This window comes from Monomorium pharaonis, chromosome 4 (assembly GCF_013373865.1).
Source record: "Monomorium pharaonis isolate MP-MQ-018 chromosome 4, ASM1337386v2, whole genome shotgun sequence".
Taxonomy (NCBI): domain Eukaryota; kingdom Metazoa; phylum Arthropoda; class Insecta; order Hymenoptera; family Formicidae; genus Monomorium; species Monomorium pharaonis.
In genome coordinates, this window is record NC_050470.1 from 6,338,171 (window position 1) to 6,361,017 (window position 22,847).

The following is a 22,847-nucleotide window of genomic DNA, read 5'->3' on the forward strand; positions in this document are numbered from 1 at the left end:
TTATTAATCAAATTGATTAAATATGCAATATGTTTGATAATTTATTTATCAATATTATATATTTTCTAAATTTTTTAATTATTTTAATAAATAAATAAAAATTTAATCGATTACCTTCCAATACTTGAATCGATTGGTCATCAAGATAGTAAGAACGTAAAGAAAGAATACGACTTTTCATCATAAACGTCATTTTATTCTATGTACAGAAACGAAGTTCCCTTAAACGCACCTAGACAATGATTGAATACAATAGGATTTAATCGCGTCGAACTTATGTACAAATTAAACATTGATAGATGCGCGCGACATTTTGTACCCTGACTGAGAACGATACGAGGAGGAATCTTAGTGCGGCACCTGGGTGTTGTACCCCATTATGGTGCACAAACATTATAAAATAAAAAGGAAAAGAGGAGTCTCTCTCTCTCTCTCTCTCTCTCTCTCTCTCTCTCTCTCTCTCTCTCTTCACTCTTGCGAAAGTTAGAAAAGAGTTCGCGTAGACAGGTAAGATAGACAGGTATCTCTTTATATACAAGAACACATGATACTTTCGTCGAACATGAGGGACAGAGGTAAAAATCGAGACGCATTATCCTTGGGTGTTTTTTTTCTAATTCCGATACAGAAATAAAATATTCTACGAGCCACGAGAAATGCCTCGTCTGACGCGGATTCGATTTAAGCTTCACATGAGGCTGAACTTTGCATTCGAACTGATTCTCGTATCTACACTCTAGAGCAACATTCCACGAAACATTATGACATTTCTACTTGAATTAAAATGTTCTAAAACATAAATTAATGAATTTCGATTCGCACTCTTAAGTCATTTGATGATATCTATGAACTTGTCTTCCTCGTTCTATCGAAAAAGTTTCATGTTTAAAAGGGATCAAAAAATCCTATATCGAATTAATCTCATCTACGTGAGATGGCGGTTTTAAACGGTTGCTTAGCTTTAAACTTATAGCGAATTTGGTCGCACTAGTGCATAAAGTTGTTGTTAAAACTGACCTAATTTAAATGTAAAAGTCCAGAAATGCAAATATCTTGAACGATAAAATATGTATTTCACTAAACATCATAATAAAGTCTGTTTCGCAATTTATTTCGCTTATATATCTGTATTAAACATCTTTGCTTGTATCATAAAAGATCTACTATTTTGGCAGCAAATATGATAAGTCGTCGCAACATAACATAAATCTCACCTGCAAGTAAGAATCACCGATACACATACTAATGTGTCCAACCAAGTTCGCTATTCGCTATTAATTTCGAAAAACTCCGGAAAGCATATCGGGAGTATTATTTTCGGCACATTTATCGATGACTGTAGCATCGGTATTTCTTTACATAAGCAGCGCAGCGTAGCAAACTACTTCCAATTTTATAATTTCATTGTTCAATCTAGCCATTTGTCCGTCAACTTGCAAACTTTCTTAGAAATGGCATAACTTTTTCCAGCTTTGTTTTCGCCAATAGATCTAAAAGACCAATCTAGGAACCTCAGTCTCACCGAGATCCCAAAATATGAGTCAAATTAATTGACTGTAAAGGGGTCAAGATCAATAAAATTTTTTAACTAAGTTTTCCAATCACAATAGTGCTACTTTTTTGCTACACTATTCATTTTTGCATCCGTTACATTAAATAATATTACATCCAAAGGATTTAACATTGTTGCAGACCAACATGAATAAACTCTACCATAATACGAAGAGGAAAAAATGACTTCATTAAAATATCACACTATTCTGGGATTAATGTAAATGAGAATCTCAACGTCTGTCTTGAAATTTTATTCTTATAATTGACTTGCGATGATAAAAAGTCTCTATTGAAAATAGCCAACGAGGGTTATTTATAGTTTTATATCAATCGGAATCTTTTATTCAAGAGAAAAATCCTCAAAATGGGACGTACAGCCTCATGTGTCCAAACTGATACAAAAACATCAATTGTTCAATTCGTACGCTTTGAAAATAGAAACCTAGTGAGCTGTAAGTACATATATCGCGCAAGCGATGACATTAGAGGTCTGAGTCAGAGGAGAATAAATCTTGTCTTTGATTCACACTAGAGGGTTTCACTCTACCTGAAAACATTGCCATCGATGAACACATTTATATTTTCATGGATACTCTCTGTCGTGCGAGTAATCCAGAAGCGTATTCTTTTATTGTTCTTAAGTTAGAAATTCACGATTCAACGTATTTGCGTTTTTTTTTTCTAATAAAATTAATTATAGGCCACATGTCCAAGCAGTCTTGAACTTTTTGGACAATGTTTTTAGGTCGGAGAATGTAATCGTTTATAGTGTTTAAACGAGAAATATCCCTTCCTTCGATGTCCGCTTAGTATACATTTGATTGACTCCGTGATATAATGATGACAGGGTGTGCAGAAAGAATGAATCGGATTTTATAGATTAGAAACTCATTTATTAAATTTATTCGGTCTGCTGTAGTAACATTTAGTCGTCATTAGATGATTTATTTTCTTACCGAATTATTTACATTTTCTCTTTTGACTGCGTGAGTTTTCAACTTTGAATCCGATTCAATCTCTGATCCCATTTATATATGTATATTCATCGCTTTATACTATATACTATATACTATACAAAGCTCACTGGTTGTACTCGAATTAACATTAGGTTCCACGTCCCTTGTGTTTATACAGCTGTTTATTCGTGTCTACAGCGGATTCGTCGGTATAGCGTGAAAAACCATCCCGTATAGATTCGCAACATGAAATATCGAGAAAGTCGAGGATGTATATCGGATGTGTGTCTAACGCACAATACAAACATCGAATTCGATCGTTTATAATAATTAATGTACATGGACTTCAGAGACAGATGATCGCAAGTAACCGCATAATCGCTTTATGAAACAACCTGTATATTTCGTATCACATATGTTGCTCAGAATCTGTCGCTTCAGATTCTATCACAAGGGATTCGCGTGTGCACGCACGCACGCACGCACGCGAATATATCTGTACGCAGCAAGGCGAAATGTTTCTTGGACCGGTAATGGCAATGTTTCTTGAATCTAGGATTCTATGTATAGCCGATAGACTTCTTTTTAGAGACTAATCACTTGCGTCACGTTGCCTCCGAAATTGCCAGAGAATGACCAAAATCGAGACGCTATTTTACAGAGGATTCCCTCGATTACTCCCGCTGTTCGCTCCCGCGAGTTGTCTCTAGACTAGAGTAAGCTTATCTTTATAAAAATTTAATGAGACGTAATATCATCTTATTCATGTTTTCAACTTCAACCGTTCAACTCGCAGATTACAACGTAGAAAATAATCCAGGGCATTGTGTTCAGGATAATAGACTTTGGTTACTCTCCAGCTTACAGTAAAAGTTCTTTCGAGAACGATTACTCGCGTCCCATGTTAGTACGCCCTATCTTCTTACTCTAGGCCGTATTCCTCGCCGACGAAAAAGAGGATCCAACATTCTTAATAACCGTATTTAGCCGCGCGTCTCCGCGACGCAAGAATTGATGTCGATCTTTTGAATTTTCCAAGTTTTGGAGACTGCGCGACTCGAACTTGTGTGAGCGAAGCGTGTAGATTCAGCTGCCATTAACACATTGACTGTCGGGATATATATATATATATATTTCTCAATCCGCGAATCTTTTGTAGATAAGTTGTTTCTTACTAAATATTGCTCTCTTTTAACAATAGTTTGAGAATAGTTGAATAGTATTTTATTCGACTATGCGTATATTAGTGTCTTTCAAACATTCTAATATACGATATAAGATGGTTTCGAACTTATTCTCTACGGCCAATCGTACAGCCAATGTGTTAAAAGAAACACGTCGTTTCGTCCTCCTTCTTCTTTTGATTGCGCCAACTCCCCCCTCTCGGCCGGAGGACTCCATCCGGCTATCGGCGCGAGAGAAGCACTAGGATGAGAGAGAGTGGTGGTGATGATGCCGTCATGCGCGGAATAATGATCCTTCCCCCGAAAGAGAGAGAGTCAGTCTTGTTGAGGAGTAATAGATAGCTCTGGTACGACTTGGTCCTGGCACGAGGACCTGTTGCCGGACGTAGGCGTGTACAGCCGCAGCGGCTTCGACAGCCACGGGTGCAGCGACACGTCCTCGGCGCACGGTCGCTCGGACGGCTCCTTTCGTAGCAGCGAGCGGATCAGGCACTTGGCGCGCGGGCTCAGGCCCTCCGGCACGGCGAACAGGCCGCGCGAGATCTTGGCGAAGAGGGACGCGTGCTCGGCGTCATTGAACGGATAACGGCCCACCAGCATCGTGTACAGCAGCACGCCCAGCGACCAGATGTCCGCCGCCTTGCCGGAATAGGCGCGTCCAGAGCGCAGCACTTCCGGCGCGACATACGCCGGACAGCCGCGCCGGTCGGTCAGCTTGTCGTCGTCGTTCTCCACGATCACCGCGTCCTCGAGGCTCTCCAGGCGTAGCCGCGTTCTGAAAAGAAGAAACATCCGATTAGAAAGATATTCCATTCGAGACTGCAATAACCGATTTCTCCCTCGCGATTTGCCATTGTCTTGAGAATAATAATCGAGCTGTATATATCCGTGTGCCTCTTTCTCTTTCTCCGTTTAACTTTAATTTATTGAGCTTTTAAGACGTGAAGAAAATCATTCAATAGTTCGTAGGCGTATATATCGGGACGAACGGCCCACCTAGCGAGAAGACCTCCTCGTGCTCGGTCTCTCTCTCTCTCTCTCTTTTTCTCTCTCACTCTCTGGAAGGAGCCGTGAGGAGATCGAGCATTAAATGTTGCAAAAGATTTACGATCTTTTTCCTCCTCGGCGTAGTGTGAAATTCGCTCCGCGTGTCTCGGACACGCGTTACGCCAAGCCCTGCATTTATTATCGACCGGTTACGATCTACTCGCTTGCGCGAGTTCGCAAACTGGAAGCCGGGGATCGTGCAATCTTTTAATGCGCGCGCGGCCGGGAGAGATCTCTGCCTCGAGTTCGCCTCGTGTACTTTAAGTGCGCGCCCCGAAGGCAAGGTATTTCAATTTAGCAAGAGGACACCGCGATTGAGCCATCGTTCTCAGTTTGCCGCCGCCGCCGCCGCCGCCGCCGCCGTCAACGAGAAGATACGAGAAAGAGAGAAAAAGCCGCTGCGCCGGTTGCTGCGTTGATCAACCTGCAACGCGGAAGTCGCGCGTGTACGTAATATTCTTGGCTCTTGGGTAACTTCTGAGCTCTCCTCCGACACGGGTTCTCCTCTCGTATATTCTCGCCCACGAGATTCGGTCGAGAAGGGGCAACGCTCGGGAAAGCGCCACGTATTCCAGATCATACCCTCCTACAGAGGTACATTCCTGGTACTTGTCGCTCCTTTAAACCGTCTACAGTAGACATTTTAGCCTTGCTGAACGTATTTAAAATTAGTGACTAACTGTATCCCGCTTATTACAAGATTCTTTAAGCGTTACGTGTGGTTGGTAAAATAACAGTTGCGAGTAATCGAGAGAGATAAATCCCATTGATGCTGAATCAAAATTACATTTCCTAGGAAATAGAGTTTCCGTCTTAATGAAGGCATTAATTCTTAATTTACTATTAATACAGCATTGTTATTTCACATGAATGTATCTTTAAATTTCTCGTGATAAGCACAATATGTGATGGAAATTTCTAATACGAGTGGCGTCTATTTTTACCATCTATTTTTGCCGGTACAAAGATAAGATAAGATTTCGTCAAGTTAAATAATATTTAAAATTCGCAGAAGTTTTGAAGGGGCCATTTCTTTCCGATGAGATACCATCGGTCGAGATTCAGCGCTCGCATTTCGGAAGAATCGAGAAGAGAGAGAGACGGAAGCGCGCCTTGGATGAACGCACGCGTCACGCGAGAGAGTCGTTACACGATCTTGACAATCCGAATGAGTGTCAATGGCCTCTTCTCTCTTGCTCTCTCACGAGCAAATGAATCGAACGAACGCGATGGCACGCTAGGCTATTCGTGATGAACCAAACGCGACCGCTACCGCGAAAGAGATAGATATAGACAGCAAGAGAGAGAGAGAGAGAGAGAGAGAGACTGAGAGAGACAGGGGCATCGCACAGCTTTCTTCGCAAACTTTCACCCGTTCGCCGGTCGCGCAGCACGATATCGCTCCGGGTTCAAGAACCCCGACGAGGCGGATAGTAGGCGCGATGTGATTTCTTGGACAGCTCGTGAAATTTTACAAAAGTCGAGGAATCGAAACGTTGGTTTTTCCGACCGATCTTCTCGAAAGAGGCTGAGAAAGACGCTCGTTTTAACGCTGACCGCGCTTGTAAACATCACTTGTTCCTGTTTAATACTCAATGAACAATAAGGATGAAATAATTTCAAACAATAAAACTTGAAACATTGTGGGCGCCGAAGCGAAAAGTTATTTTGTATACGCGAGTAACTTTCGTCTCCGCGATGCTACAATTGCAAGGATTATAAGCCTCCGGGGAAGATCCCGCTGACGTCGCGAGTGTCATTAATCAACGTCATTAATCATTGGCTCGCAGACGCGGTAGATTAATGTTTCGAATGGCAAGGTGGATTTCCTCGAGATTATTTTCATCCCACAATTATATTGATCTTCGCGTTATACAAGGAAAATCCGGAACTAAACGGCTACGTAAATGCAAACTTACGCGGATACTTGATAAAACTAATCATCCATCTCTCGATGCTCTTTATGTAAATGCCCTTTAATGTCCAAACTGTCTGTAACCTTTTGCGCGCTTGAACATCTTTCATAATTATCTTGATGGCCCAACAAAATTATATTTTAATCCGTAATCACCTAAATTTTAGATACTCTAGCAAAATCGTTTTTCCCCGTGTAATTGCAAGGCATTTAATAATTAACGTAAATACTTAAATAAATTATGCGAATATATACGCGTGCGAAACACGGATACCGAATCACGAGTCACGGGTCAACGTCCCGGATTTACAGTTTCAAGAATAGAGAGTGTCTCGGGCGCGGGAATCAAACGAGACCGACGATCTTACTCGCAGGGATCATTAACCTCGCGAATGACGATCCCGCCGATTGAATTCGACGCCGAAGTGGACCGGGCTCTCGGGTTGTACCGGTTGCGAAACGCGCTGCGTGGCAGAGAGAAATCCGGCCACGAGATCGCATCTCGTGCTTTTCACCGAGAGCTAACCATCGACACCAATCGCCGACAACAATAAACGATGAGAAGCGCACGCGTTCCCGACGGCGACACGTGCGTGACGCATTTTAGCGATTACCATAGGTCGAATGCTCCATACGCGAAGACGCATCCGGGAAAAGACTGATTTGCTCGTCTTAATCCGCCCATTGTCGGCCGATGAGGTAAAGAGAAACCCACGCGGGAAACCTACGTGAGTGAGGCGAAACGCACGCGCGCGCGCGCGCGGATATCTTGGCAAACTTACAGAAAGGGAGAAAGACCCGCGTTCGCGATCGCGTCTTTGCGAGTAATTGTCTCTCAAAGCCGCAGGATTTAAGAAAGACTCCATTTCCGACAACGTAATAGATACACCACATGACTAGGATTTAACTTGCTCCTTATCCTTTTATATATAGTTTTAAGAATTGAATAAATAAAATAAAAGAAATAAATAAAAGAAGAGTAAGCTGAGCCGAGCTCACATAATCTGATCATTGATGGAACAGAAATTAATTTACCACACACTGGCAGAAAAGGATGCTTGATTCAAATACATATTTATTTGAATAGACTAATAACATGTTTTATAAAAAATTAATATTTATTTTAAACAAGTATTCAAATATTTATTTGAATCAAACATCCTTTTCTGTTAGTGCATTGGTCAAGAATTTAGCGCGCAATTAAAATTTGCTGATCCTCATTTACTAATTATTATCCAACTCTTCATTAGATACCGAAAATCTCACACATTCTCTCACACATCTTGGTGAAAATTGCGCCCGATTCCTCGGAGGGGAAAATACGAAACTCCGCTCTTGCGGAGAAAGGGAGGGAAAGATATGACGCGTGCCGTCGCGGATGTCGACCGCGTCATCACGTCGCGCCGAGCGGGGCCGAGCCGAGCCACGCGTTTCCTAATTATACCGGCGTTTCAAAACCCCGCCGCAGCAGCAGCCGATGAACCAATATGCTTTTCTGGCTTGCAACATTCCCCGGACTCTCCTTATTCTTACGTACGCGCGCGCGCGGGAGCAGCGGTAGGAATGCGATTGGCCAACAACGGACCGACATACGAGTCGATCTCTCGATTGCCGGCGTGCACCGTGCACAACACACACGCCCGTTGACTCGGCTTGTCTCGGACAGTTGTTGCCCGTGTACCTACTATCCCTCCCAGCCTGCCTTCTGCAGCGCGACACGTGGGTGCGTCGTATCGCAAACAGATAACGCTGCACGAACGAGCCTCGCAAACACACCCTAAATCACGATCCGACGCAATCTGAATAAAATCCAGGGATGTAACAAGAGTGTTCGTAACTCGTAAGAGGACTCGCAACGGTCTAGCACTTGCTTGAGTCAGTCAACTTGATATTACGTGAATCTGATTTGACTCGAGTCGAACTCAACTTCACTTGAATTTGAATTTGATTTGAGTCAAATAATCAAACTTGACTTCGTATCGTTTGCCTCTGTCCAGTCTGAGAAGATATTAATTTTTGGATTACCAATTAGCCGTGGTGTTTGTGTAATCGTTAATAGAATTTCGAGTGCCCTTTCGTTTTAAATAAAGTTTCAAGCTGGCGAAATACTCCAACTAGACTGATGAAAGCCGCATTTTGATACACCTACGTGTACTTTATTATTAAAATGCGCTCTCGAGCGAGAGCACAATGCCACGCGATCCGCGACGAATTGGTTCATGTTCATTACATTTCCATATTCGCTCGTATTTCTTTCCCGTGCCGGGAACAGAGAGGTCACTCGCACGAGAAAAGCAAACTCACACCAATCGATTTCCCCTTCACTCGGAAAAGCGAACGTGAACCCTGCACTATCGATACCTTCGCTTCTATATCCGGATGTGTGTCAACTTTCTTATCAACTTTCAATAAATCCTCGCGGGGAAAAGACGTCTCGATTTCAGTTATTTCTTTCGTCAAACCAGTTCATGTATGCAACTAACGATTTATCCGCAAGTATTGCAGAAACATAAAAATGCAATACTTGTGATAATTCAGTGACTTTGTCGCCAATAATTTAAGTTTTCTTTCATGTGTCAAGCAACAAACAACTAAGCAATTTAAAGTTTGGCCGAGGTCAGTCTAAAAAGGGTTGAAAAAAAGAATGCTGGACGGATTCTTACCTCGCTTCGTCGGCAAAGACAAACTTCCGAAGCTTGAGGTCCCTCAGCACGACCCCGTATTCGTGACACGTCGCCACGGCCCTGGCCGCCTGCCGGAAGAGCCGCCTCGCCTCGGGCTCGCGCAGCCTCCTGCGTGCCCTTACGTAGGCGTGCAGGTCACCGTGATGGCCCTCTAAGAGGAGATAGCGCCGGCCTCCAGGTGCCTCTACCACGCCAGCCACGCCGCTCGCCGCGCCGGTGCCCTCCAGACGAAGGTGGGCCTGCAGCAACGCCTCGCAACCTTTGTCGCCCACGGTCAGCGCCTGCAATCCGGAAGTGCAACGGAGTCAGCAACAAAGAGGCAATTTCAAGTACCGTCGTTAAACGTCAAGAACGTCTGGCTAAAAATACGCCGGAAGTGAACTGCAAAGATATCGCTAGATGAGAGACGTTTCACTCTTCATCATAACTGTCTGATTGTGATGCGATCCTTATTATTTATAGCGCATTTAACGACAAGACCTTATTTCTGAAATGGATATCCAATATTTTTCTAGTAGGAGTGTAGCACGACGGATGCTATTCTCATTTAAAAAGTTATCTTGACGGAAACTCGATACCGACTGTGTTCGATTCGGATGGAAGTGAATTTTATCGTTCAATTATTTCGAACCGATATTATTCGTGAGAAGACGATATTCATTTCACGTATTTAAATGATTATTAAGATACGCTTTTCTATCTAGTACGTCGTTGATTAAGGTTCGAGATTGGACAAAATTACATCCGCCCCCAATTCTCCTGATTATTTTAATTAATGGACGGTTTCGTGCAAATATCGATACTAAAGTAATTTAATGCGAAGATTATACATATCATATAATTATAGGTCTATACTATGTAACTTTGACTATAATTAAAACGTGTCGCAGCAAAATGTTGTGCCACTCTTTAAATTTTTCAGGAAAGAAAAAGATTTGTTTTCCTATAAACTATCGCTTTAAAAAAATCTATTACAAAATTACTGTAATAACTAACTAAAAACAAAAAATATGAGCAATCCAGTCTCTTAATTTAAAAAAAAAATTAATAAAATTCTAATTTTAAAAAAACGTGTTAAAATTTCGAAAAGTGTAAGTTCAAACAAAAATGCGAATGAAAATGTTGGCCGCCCATTTCTCTTTGCTTGCAGCACTATTTTTACGTTGGATATTAATGTGATGAAATTATAGGCATAAACAAGTGATTAAAAATCCAATTGCATATTGCAATTAAAAAAAAATCACGGAGTGCTAGCGATACATCGCACATCTCTATATTTGCACGTTTTGCTGTGGCACGCCCCAATTAATTTTCGATACAATGTAGCGTAATGCCAAACAGAAAATAGACAGAAAAGATCTTCTGATCGATACTGTCGTGCAGATTTGCATGTGTATTATCTATAAAATAATGTTTTTGATCGACACAAGTTGCCAATGGAAAAAAACTCTGTACGTTCTAAAAAACCTACATACAGCTCGAACAAAACGTCGATCACTTTTGAAACTCTGCTCGTCCAGCTGTTCATCTCTCTGGCTCGTGTCGAAACCTGACACCGTTTCGACATTCGAGTCCCATTAGTTTAATAAGAGCACCGTGCATTCTTTACGAAATCGCCCCGATTGGCCATCGAAGCCGCTTTTGTAATGCTCCCTACTCAGAAAAAAAAACTCGCTCGCAGTTTTCGAGGATGGACGTAAGAAAAAAAAAACTCTGGCGGATAAAACACTTGGCGGGTACACGGAATGATTAAAAGTACGAATCGACGACGAAAATTCTATTTATGCACATTCCTTTTCTCTCGTACTCTTTCGTTTCTTATCTCTACGACTATATCGGTGGAGCTAAAATAATTTTAGCCTTTGGTGATTACGCCCCTCCCCCCGACCCCAGTTTCTTCTGAAATAGCTGTGACCCCCTATTTTTTTCCTCCGAAATCACAATCGCGAAACGCGGATGTCAGGTTGCGAAAGTGTGCGACGCTCTCGTGTGTAATCGTCAATTAAATTAAACGGCCGCGGCCGCTTTAGAAGCGATTATGAATAACGGACAGCGTGTGGCGATACGCGACGGATGTGTGCGAGAGGCGGGGGAGAGGGACACGAGGTGACACAGCCTTGTGTTTGTTCGCAACGCCGATGATGTAAGCCGCTCATTGTATAACGCGCGGCGATTGTAAAATGTTAAATGGAAAACGCGCGGCGCGAGGGGGAGGAGGGTCCACGGCACGCGGTGCGCGCATTACGTGACAGAGTCTCGCGGAGGAAGGAAACAGAAAAGGAAAAAAAAGAGGAGCGCGATCGCGAATGCGAAATTCCGAGATGCGAACGCGATATACGGCGCGCGATAAGTGGACATAAATAAACATAAACGCGCGCCCAAGGAACAGGAAACGACTCGCACGTTTGCATACGTACTTTGGCCTGACGCAAGGAGGTCCGTCCACCTCCTCCCCGAGTTATCAGCGCGAAGCATTGAAATCCAAGTGCCTCGAGCCTTCGAGAAACTTCCGGTTGGAGCGCGCTTGATAAGAGTCGCGTGAAAAATTCGGTTTGATAAGAGAAAAAAATTGATAGGTTTTCTTTATCTCTGCATAGAAAAAGGGAGATTCTTGATTCGAGAATATCTTTATTTTTGAAATATTAAGCGCTGAAATGATGTTACATAGCGTTAAACAAACATAATTTGCTTACATTTATTTATATTCTCATAAGAGAAAAGAATATCGAAGAAAATTATGTCAATTCAATTATTATTATCAAAACAATCTTATTGTACTTTTACAATGACTATTAATATATTGAAATAAAAATATAATTTTCTGAAACATTTTCAAATTAAATAAAATTATATCTAAGTGAGATTTTCATTGTTTTATATATAAGAATTTTATTCTTGACGATATAAATTTCAGAAAAATATTATATTTTTATTTCAACGTTATAATAGTAATTTCACGAGTACAATATGATTGTTTTAATAATAGTGTTAAATTGACATTAATATTTTCTATTCGACATTTTTTTCCCTCTTAACTATTGAGAATATATTTTTCTCGATAAAACTATACAAAATTTTTCGTGTAAGCAAATTATATTTCCGTCTAACATTATGTAATGTTATTTAAAAAACAAACATATTCTCAAAACAAGAATAATTTTCTTTTTTTCCGTATGAATATTTGACCCCACTCGAAGTACCTCGATTTCGAATCACGAACGGGCCGCGGTATATATTTTTCGAGCGAGTATCTTGACAAAAATCGTTTTTTTTTTCTTGTCCCCTTAATTAGGGAAAGAGGTTGTCTAGATAAGGATTAATCCTCCTCGAGGAAGTCATAAAAACGTTTCCTCAACGAACGGCCGCTCGTCGGTTGCGTCGTCGTCGTGGTCGATCTCGCAACGAGCTTCACGTTGGAGGCTTCGATCGACCCGAACATTAGCGGACCGTTACGTCCGTATGCTCCATTATATAACCACCACCGGCAGTTGGAAACTCGGCAGCTGCAGTGCGGCCGCGGATGCATCCACGTGCGCGATGTGGCGCGCCGTCTCGGCCTTTTGTATGTCGCGCCAGTGCCGCATTATACGGCAAAAAAGAGCTAATTCGCGATATTGCCATCGGGTATTGCGAAACCGCCAGTTATTTATCGCGCACTAGCCGTTTGTACTGTTATTATATAAGAATACCGGTCGCGGAATATCAATTTCGCTCTAAATAATACCTTTTTAATCCCCCTCGATGCGTCAACCTTCATGTGCAATCCTTCCCTCCCGCAAGTAAATTTTCACGCAAAAATATTAATTTGAATTTAGTTTTCGTTGTGAAAATTTTAATAGCTTAAACCTTAAAATAAATACTTATAAAATAGGGGGAAAAATGTAGAAAACATTTTTTTATTCTAAATTTTGTAAATTTTTACCAAGAATAATGTTAATAGTAAGAAGATTTTATTCAACAGTGCACTGTTATTCAGTGTGCTGCTGATATAAAAAGATATTGTATTAATACAGAATAAAAAAATTATCCCTAACAAATTTGTTGATAAACTGCTGTATCTATTGCAAACTTTTAGTTAATTTCTCCCCTCTCTGCTACAAATACTAAAATTTAAAAGCACAGACCAAGCGCGATTTTTAGACTGTATCTTTGAACTGAATGACAATAAAACCAAGGGATCTCTGGATACCGACCTTGGCAACGAGTTGCTGGCCATTGTGTACGTCGAGGCAGCGATAAAGAGCGCTACCCTCGGCCGGACCAAGAAGCAGGAATCGATCCCCCAGTAAGGTCGGGCCCCCGTGAAGGTCGGTGGGCACTGACTCGCAGCTCGAGAAAACACAGCTCGTCGGCACCACCGTGTTACTCTCGTCGTTGGTCGGCTGCTGTTGCTGTGGCGACGGCTGCTGGTGGACGACGTCCTGATTGCCGTTAGGACCGACCTGGAACTTGCCATTGTTGTTGGTGCGGGTCGGTACTTGCAGATGTAGTAGATTCCTGGCCGCTCTCATGTTGCGCGCACACACGGATACGCACGTACACGCACGCACGCACGCACATACACACCACCCGGTGTGTCACTCGACGTATAGCCGTTACCTCGGCTGTCCTTGTCACCGGTGTCCTGATCCAGGCAATCGCGGGATTAGAGTGAGACGCGTTGAACACACACCACGCGTCACTTGGATCTGGCACTGGCTGTTATCGTCGATCGAGTATTCGACATTTGTATGTACAATGAGCCGGGCTTCGCGTGTCGGTTTCGGCTCCTCTAAGCTCTAAACTAAGCGTTAACTATTAGAAATATCACTTGTGCTTTTGTTTGATGACCCGCGCAGTGTCGTAGTTTCGCAGTATCGCTGCGCCGGGTCCTTGGACGGAGAGAGATCTTCGTGGGTTATCAGTCGGTCGCTCTCGAGAGTTGATCCTGTAACACAAAAGGAATGATTGTATTGTAGCGATGCTCGGTCTATTATCACAACTGATTTCTTCACATAAAGTGCTTTTCAAACGATGTTTATGCCATTAAGTGAAAAACACTCATAAAATACATCAACTTGCACTCTTCATATGCTAGTCGCGTGTTCGTGTGACCTAAAACCACGTATTTGCTGCGCTGCATTCATAGACTTAGTCATAGACATATTAAGATAGACTGCTTATGAGGTAGGGGAGGGTGTCCTCCACAAAGAAAAGGAAGAAACGAATTAAGAGCAGCTTCTTTCTCTAACCTGATGTGTCAGAGAAAAGAGCCCTATTAACTCGTTTTCTCTTCTTTTTTGCGGAAGACACCCTCACCTAGGATTGCGGTCCTCATAAGTGGTCTATCTTAATATGTCTATGGTTTAAATATACTAGACTACGTTTCGTATAAGAAATGTACCCAAATTAGAAAGAGAGAACGTGCTTTTCGCCTCCTTTTCCTTGTCTTTTAGTACCAATTGCTCGCTTTCTCCTCACCAAGTCGACAGACAAAGATAGGATAGGATTAGAATGATTCAATAGCATCTGTTTCTTTCTATTTTGGATATACGTTTTCACAATGGAAAAACTAGGAAACGTGCAGTTTAGTATACAAAGTCTAGGGCTGCGCCAAAGGAGTCATCAAACAATGTTCTTCACATTCTAAATATAATCTACCGTTATTATCAAATTTTAACATTTTCTTAATTAGGTCCTTAAAATTCTTTGACATAACCATCAAAATGTGACAAATAATTGTCGAAGTATACGGGGGAAAAAAACTGCAATATTAATTATTGATTTTAAGAAAGAGAGAAAACATTTCTTTCATTTTTTATTTTAACTTTTATATAACTTTTATATAACTTAAATATATATTTAACATATTAAGAGAGAATCTAATAGTAGAAATAAAAAGTTTCAGGATATATATAATATTTTGTAGTTGTAATACGATCCTCATTTCATCTAAAAGAGAATCGTATATTTAACACAAACGTTTAGCTTAAGCCGGTTTTGAGCACGGATGCGAGTACCGGATCACGGTAAACTGGCGCACGTCACTTTCACGTCTTCCTTTCGCAGACTCCGCGCTACATCTCTTTCGTTATTAAAAAAAAAAAGAAAAGAAAATATCTCCCCCAGCAATTCGCGCAGGTGGCCCTGGCCAAAATAGCAGGAGAGGCATGGCGCACCTACATCACAATTTTACGCCTACGCGACGTTACACACGCATACACACGATCTGACGTGACGACGACACGACGGCGACGACAATGGTTCCGTTCACGGGGAGTCCGGTAATATGATTCACGGACAATTTCAAAATACGACGGCGTTTCGACACGATTCCCGCGCCTTGTGCGCAATTCCTACGGTTACACGGCCCCGAGATGGCAGGAAGGGAAGAGGAGGGGAGGGAAGAGGGGTTCCGTAAGGTCAGGGGTACAGGGACGGCGGCGAGTCTCGCGGCTGCCCCCAAGTCAATTTCCGGCCGCGCGCCGGTCGTTTCTGTCGGCGTCACGTAAGCGCGAATTGTCTTTTAGGGATATGAATTAAAAAAAAAAAAAAAAACATACGAGTGGAAGAAATACGATGCTCATGGAACGTTCGAACCACGTCTTCTGCAAGTTTAGAAAGTAAACGCAGGTTTGTTCGGAAATCGCGAGAGAAAGCAGACGCTATGCGATGACTCGCTTCGTAACACACGCATAATATACATGTGCACGCGAAAACTATGCTATAAGCTGGGAAACTTGTCTAGGAAACGCCAATTATCTGTAATCATCCTCCGTGATAAGATTTTGCGAGTGGACACGTCTCTATAGACGGATACGTTTTCGCGCGCGGAGCCGGCACTGGACCGGACGAACGAAAGTAACCGGGCGACGAAGGAAATTACGTGACAGTTTTATGAATGATCGGAAGGAGGAGGCGGCGGCACACGCGACGATAATCGCGTGGTCGCAAAAGGAGAATATCCCTACCCTTCATCTAGAAAAGGAGGGGCGGCGGGGTATACGGTCGAATTTATTTGAGACCGCCTGAAATAGTAGCCGCGGGCTGCTGCGATGATCCACTAGCGCGCGTGTGACTCACGCGTGTAATTTTATCGCTAAATGCCATTCCTCTTCCCCGCGCTCTGTCCCCCCGCCGCCATCGTTCCTCCCCCCCTCCCTCCCCGCCGATAAGTGTCGATGACACGCCATTGATCCACGATGTTTACAAAACAACAATGCACTCTTCTCTCGCGCGCCCGTCATCGAAATCCGCGATGGTCGCGCGAGAGCGAGCGCACTGTCCGCGGATGATCGAGCGTGGACCGGGAGAGTACCAGCGTTTCCTCCATTTAACTCGGGTAAAAGCAGCCTGCGGTTATATTCTGATATCGGAATTTCGTTTCACGCCACAAACAGACGTGAGTTCTTCTTTTGAATTTCTTTAGCGATTATATCAGGATTGATAAAATTTACCTTCTGATCGACAAAAAAAAACACATTTTTTAAATAAAGTCCATACCAGTGGTAAAAACCGGGTATTTCAAAAACTGATAAAAGCTGACCTTTTTTCTCTATTAAAACCGATAAAATAAATAGAATGAAATAAAAGCGATGTTGATTAAAAAGAGGCTTTTCCAATGTATATATAAGCTTTATTTGAAATAAAATCCGTAATCGAATTGTAAGTAACGATGCAGCAAATAAATTACTGTTTTTTATAAGTTGTTGAATATAATAGTGCAAAACATATATCTGTGTAGCTAAGAATTTTAATTCTGTTATTATATAAAATTGAGTAATATTTATATATCCAAAGCTTTGTTTAAAAAATGTAGTTTACAAATTAATCAGAGAAAAATATAAAATTTTGTTTTCATTATTATTAATTCGTTACTACAGATTGGTTTGGGTTTTTTTTTGCATAATGATTAGTGTGATTTACTAATTAAAAATACCTTTCTACATAAAGTTATATATACATATTTTAGTGTTACACACTAATCATTTTTACAATTTCTGGCAGTTTATTCCGTTGAATAAAATCAGAGGCGATAAAATTTGGAATTTACCACGATTTTTTCTCACCTATACGACTTTTCTGTTCGATCCTGTGACCGATGTATTGCTATTATTATTTTTAAATATTAAGTCAACCTTTATATTCCAACTTTAAAACCATGCTGCCCTTGCTCCGGGGATTCGTCCAATTATCGAGGCACTTATGAAGTTACACAAACGATTGAAAATGAAAGATGTACACGTGAATACGCAAACATTTACTCGGAACTCGCCGAGTGAAGAAAAGGAGCTTTCGTGTCTAATGGAATGAAGGCTACGGTACAGTTTTTCCCAGATATTCGAAATTCGTGAAAATTATAATTCCGTTCAATTTTAGTTTCGTTAGTCATCACTGCCGGTGGAAAAAAATGATTAGGCAAAAGTAGATCACCGCTTCATGTCGAAATCCGCCAGTCGACGACGTCATCCCCCGACCGATTAGTGCCCCTCTACAAATTGTACACTTCCATCCGCATAATCGTTCAAAATCGCCGATTCAAGATATGCAAATGTTGCGCGGTTGTCCTTGAGGAAGCTCCTCGAAGCGTGCAATCGGTGCGGCTCGTCGCGTGCGATTATTTTTCATATAACTGTCGGCGGAGCGGACAGAGTCCTCTTTTTCTTTCAATTAAAAAAAAAAGCCAAAATTCCTCGTAATAAATTACAGTCTTCCTCTCTCTTCCCATCTCATTAGTCCTGTTAATGACGTCAAAAAAAATGACGGAATCGTATGTAACTCCGTTTTATAGAATATTAAGATATTTTCTCTCTCTTTTCGATTCCTCAGTTAAAAAATAATTTCGCTTGTTGCAATTAAACTTTATTTTAGGAAATATCTAGGATACATATTTCAGCATTATTATACTCAAAGAGGAAACTAGGATTCCTTTTACCAAGCGGTCATTGTTCTTGCTCAATTGTAGTGAATTAGCGACAACAATTAACGTCTCGATAATAACGAGCGATAAGGTCGAATGTAAAGATAAATATTTTTGCTGAAATGGATAGTAATAAAGAGATTAGTTATCTGAGAAATGCCGATCTTGATATCAAAATAAAAATCGTCGAAACCAAATACAAACGTAGTAAAATCCAAATGTGTGTAGATTGTCCGTGTGAAGCGCAATTGCAGTTCAAAGAACGCGAAACCACATCAGCTGTCACGTCGGAACTATCGCCGTTTCCATCTCACGTTTCATCGTGAGAAAAGTTGGAATCCTTGCGGCCCGCGAGAGACGCGGACGTCCGGCATTATATCTAATTTGCGATTTCGCACTGCTATTCTCGGACCGGCCTACCATCGGCAGGCCCGAATTTTTCTTACGATCTCGACCTTGACGATCGAGAATAGACTGTCTCCAATTTCTGACCGAGAGACGGTTGCTCAATGCCCGCCCGTCTGTTTATGCGTGCCGCGTTTTATATCGTATCGTTTGAAAATCATATATCACTCGCGCGGCAGATGCTGACTGGCGATACCACGCGGTGGCGGCCCCCTCCCCTCCTCCGTCCCCCTGCATTGCGATATATACGCACTTGCGCAAAAGTTGACAACACCAACGCAACGACGCGTTTAAGTTCTCTCCTCGCTCCAAAGATCAGGGCTGTGCATGCAAGCAACGCGATCTCCCTGCCTCTCCCCCTTCTCCTTTCCCTCCGTCTCCCTCCCTCGTTCCTTGCCGTTTCCTCTTCGTCGCGCGATACGAAACGAGATGACGAGGTAATATCATCGCCGTTTTATCGCCGTCGAGGACTCTCCACGAGACGGAAAGCGACCGGGCTATCTTCGATCACGTGGATGCCGCGATATTCGCGAGGTCAGCGCTGTATCGACAGGTGAACGCGCCCCGGACCTCCGATTAAAGAAACGCGTGCCCTTCCCTCCCCCTTTTCCCCTCGAGATATTCCCAGCCGCGATGACCCAGCGTCAGCGACGTCTGGGAAGCCGGACGATTCGGACCGCGATATGTTTCTTCGAATCCGACTGTTGCGAGTATTTCGAAAAAGCTAGACCGATAATCTTTGTATCTCGTATTCTTCCCTCCCTCCCCCCTCTTGTAACGAGTAAATTAATGCTACGTGATTAGAAATATTTAACGGGTACTACTAAATTTAGTAACAGTACTTGTTAAACATTATAATTTATAGTCATTTTTTAACCCAACCATATTTTTATAGTTATTCAATACAATAAGTTGTAGTTCGTTTAGTTATATTAAAGTTTATGTTAATAAACACAATAGTGGTCTATGCAACTTATGATATGGATAATCAAAATACATATTTTAATACAGTATAAAGCTGTTTTATTAAAATAAATTGGTTACCTTTACATTTATAATACTAATTACTGTAATACTACAAAAATGATTGGCTATAATTATTTTACTATGCAATTATAGTCGCAAATATCATACATTTTTCTCTCAGTGAATACTTTGGGGGAAAAAATTATTTTTTGTTACATCAACCAAATATTCCATTGACATTTCACTCAACATTTGGCAGCTATTACCAAATTCTTCTTTCAGTGTAATGGAATCGCTTCGAACAGGTGGCAGAACGTGCATTTGAAATTCACGCGCGTTCAAATCGCATCAGATGATCTCGCATCTGTCCCTATCGCATCTACGAGAGAGTATACACGATGAAAAGCCACGGAAAATATCGATATCAATAAAGTCACGATAAAGATCGGTAGCCCGACACTTCGAAGGAAATGATGTAATATTTACTGTGCGTTAAGCTACACGAAATCAAATTCGTTATGCATGAATAGAAATAACGGCGCTGACCTTTCTGACGGGGCTTTTTTTATTCTCTCTCTTTCTCTCTCTCTCTCTCTCTCTCTCTCTCTCTCTCCCTCCCTCCCTCCCTCTCTCACCGCGTACACGTGTCTTTCGATATATGAAATAAGTATCGCGTAATATCCTTCGTACTCTATTCCATTACGTCGCGAATACAACGCTGCATTCATGTCGTCCTTTCGTAAGAGCAGTCAATAAATCTCCGCGGCGAAAATATAATCGTTTTACAATCAAATCACACGAAATTAGAAGTTAAGCCGCTTTTCTTTACAGCGAGATTAAAGAAAAAAGAATCCCCGACAAAATAATATCGAAAAAGTCGGAACCGAGCGGCGAGTCTCGTGAGACGCTTCAGCCGGCAGGTGCTCGAACTCCTCGGGGCACTGTCGAGGTCTTCCCCACCCCTCCCGCCCGTTCCCCTAAATGAAACGCGCGTATCTGACGAAATCGCGAGCTCGGAATTAGTAAAGCGTTGCGTTCGCCGCCATCGCCGTCGCCGCGTGTGTCGAAACGAGGCGCGCGCGCGGCCACACAGCAGCAATGGCCGCGCATACGTACACACACGCATACGCGCGCACGTAAGCTCTACCGAGATACCAGATATCCTTCGGTAAGGTCAAAATGGCGGAGAATTCCACACGATCGTCGGCGCTCGCGCGCGAGGGCGCAATATTGCGGGCACCGGCGGCGGCGTTCGCATTAATAGCGCGCGACCGAACGTGACGCAAGCTCGCGAAATATGTAAATTGCGCTAACGGCGCTCCCGTTTACACATCGTAAAAAAAAAAAAAAAAAAAAGAAAGAAAACCGACGACCGCGCGTCGATTTAGGGCAGACACGCGCGAAAATTCCTCCCTCCCCTCCCGCCTCCCGCCACCGCGAGAGAGAAACCCCGAACGGAATGCGACTGACTTCCGGTGACGCTCGAGAATTGGGAGAGAGAGAGAGAGAGAGACAAAGACGAGGATGAGGAGATCACCCGGCGTCACCCGGCCGCGTTTTCCTTTGTCGGGAACGACGAGAGCATAGGATCAGCTCTCCCGTCGCGCCGCGCCGCGAAAATGTAAACTCCGCCCGCGATCGTACCGGTTTTAGTGCCCGCGTCAAATCGCTCATTCAACGCGCACATATACGCTCATTCAGTCGGTGCGAGCGCACGCTGACTCAGTGGAAATAAACAACGGCGGAAGGAAACAGGCGCGACGCGCGCGTGTTGTCCGCGCGCGACGAATACGACGGAAGGTCAAAAAAAAAAAAAAGAAAGAAAGAAAGAAAGACGGGAGGCTCTCCGACGGAGAAGGACTTTCCACATTCTTTTGAGAAGGCAACAGGAGTTTCGCGACGTAAGAGGCACATTTAGCTTCTGACGAAACAGCGGAGCCGTTATCTAAAAGTACGTTTGCAACGAACTTGTTTAAATGGTCTCCCAACGATATCGCTGCTGCCCTCGAGCCGCGGCAATTTTATCGGCGAACGCGTGATTGCGATCTAATTCGCGTGACGCCAGCTTTTAACCCGAGCTGAGCGCAAAAACTCACACTGCGAGCCAAACGCGGCGACGACGGCGGCACGGCACCCAAACCCAATTCCGAACGCCTTCCTCCCTTCGTAGCGTCGGCGATAAAGCATTCAGCTTAATTACCCCGGCCATGCACGTCTCTCGGGAGCCTGGTTTCGTCATTCAATCGGCCCGCTGCCGCGGAGCGAATCCGGTTCCCGTGGCGGCGAAAAACTGGAGCCGCGAGGGGAGGCGGCGGAAAAGGATTTTAACGAGTCGCGATGGCGTCGATCGCAATAGGCACTGCACTTTGCACTTTGCGCGACATCGCGTATTAATGCATATACACGAGAGAGATACGACAACGACGACGACGACGACGACGACGACGTACACAAGCACTTGGGGGAGGGGTTCTCGCGCTCGACAAAGTCGCTTCCACCCCGCGAAGGCATCGCATCCCCCGTGTAGTACTCCACACGGTCGATAGCGCGTTTCCTGCGAGTCAGGGGTAGGTTGCACACACGCGCGCCCGATTTCCCCTCGTTGGGGAACGGGGAGAGAGAGAGACAGAGAAAGAGAGAGAAAAAGAGAGATACATTTTTTTTCTTTCCGATCGACGCGTGCAAAGATAGAACTTTACCTTCGCTTCGTTATCCTTCGTAGTTGTCGCCGTACGTCCGTCGTTCCTGAATCGGTGGGTTGGTAGGTTGGTTAAGACGATGGACGTCCGCGGGCGGGAGGGGGAGGCTGTGATCGAGCGCGATCGGCTGCGATCTGTCCCGGAGTCCTCCTCTTCTTCTTCTTCTTCTTTTTCTTCTTGGCTCACTTCTCGTCGGCTGCTACGTCACGTCGAGACGCGACGCGTCGGTTCGCTGCTTTCGTTTCCGAAACGCGGACCGTCGAGACTTGTCTCTCGGGGATGAGACTAACGACAGAGAGAGAGAGAGAGAGAGAGATGGAAAGAAAGAAAGAGAGAGCGTGCGCGAGAGGAGAGAGACTCGCGTGGTATATCCGCGCAACGGACGGTCCAACGTTTGGGCCGGCCCACCGCTCAGAAACGACGGCGGCAGCAGAACGAGCAAGCACAAACCAACGTTGCCATTGTGCAGCTGACAACTGCTGGCTGGCGGACGAGCGAACGCCAACGTAACCGTCCGGGCGTACGGCGCCTCGGCTAT

General features: G+C 43.4%; 2 protein-coding genes across 8 annotated transcripts in view; one reads left to right on the top strand and one right to left on the bottom strand.

Annotated features, from left to right (window-relative positions):
- Positions 1–174: 174 nt before the first annotated feature.
- On the bottom strand, positions 175–22,794 carry LOC105838693 (tribbles homolog 2). 4 transcript variants are annotated; one of them, XM_036286064.1, is made up of 4 exons: positions 22,310–22,794; positions 13,534–14,267; positions 9,320–9,621; positions 175–4,469 (listed from the first exon to the last, which is right to left on the bottom strand). In XM_036286064.1, the coding sequence occupies exons 2-4, from the start codon at positions 13,849–13,851 to the stop codon at positions 4,010–4,012; spliced, it is 1,080 nt and encodes a 359-aa protein (XP_036141957.1). In that variant the 5' UTR covers positions 13,852–14,267; positions 22,310–22,794; the 3' UTR covers positions 175–4,009. The 4 variants fall into 4 exon arrangements, with proteins under 4 accessions (XP_036141957.1, XP_036141959.1, XP_036141960.1 ...); XM_036286066.1 differs by lacking the exon at positions 22,310–22,794 and adding an exon at positions 21,811–21,896; XM_036286067.1 differs by lacking the exon at positions 22,310–22,794 and adding an exon at positions 21,707–21,797.
- LOC105837449 (probable RNA methyltransferase CG11342) overlaps positions 20,001–22,847 on the top strand; it is a 28,075-nt gene continuing 25,228 nt past the window's right edge. For 2 of the 4 annotated variants that reach the window (XM_036286076.1, XM_036286077.1), the window contains exon 1: positions 20,001–21,561. The gene's annotated coding sequence lies outside the window, so the exon portion shown is untranslated. Of the gene's footprint in view, positions 21,562–22,050; positions 22,178–22,847 lie in introns of those variants that run through there. The other 2 variants (XM_036286074.1, XM_036286075.1) reach the window with 2 other exon arrangements.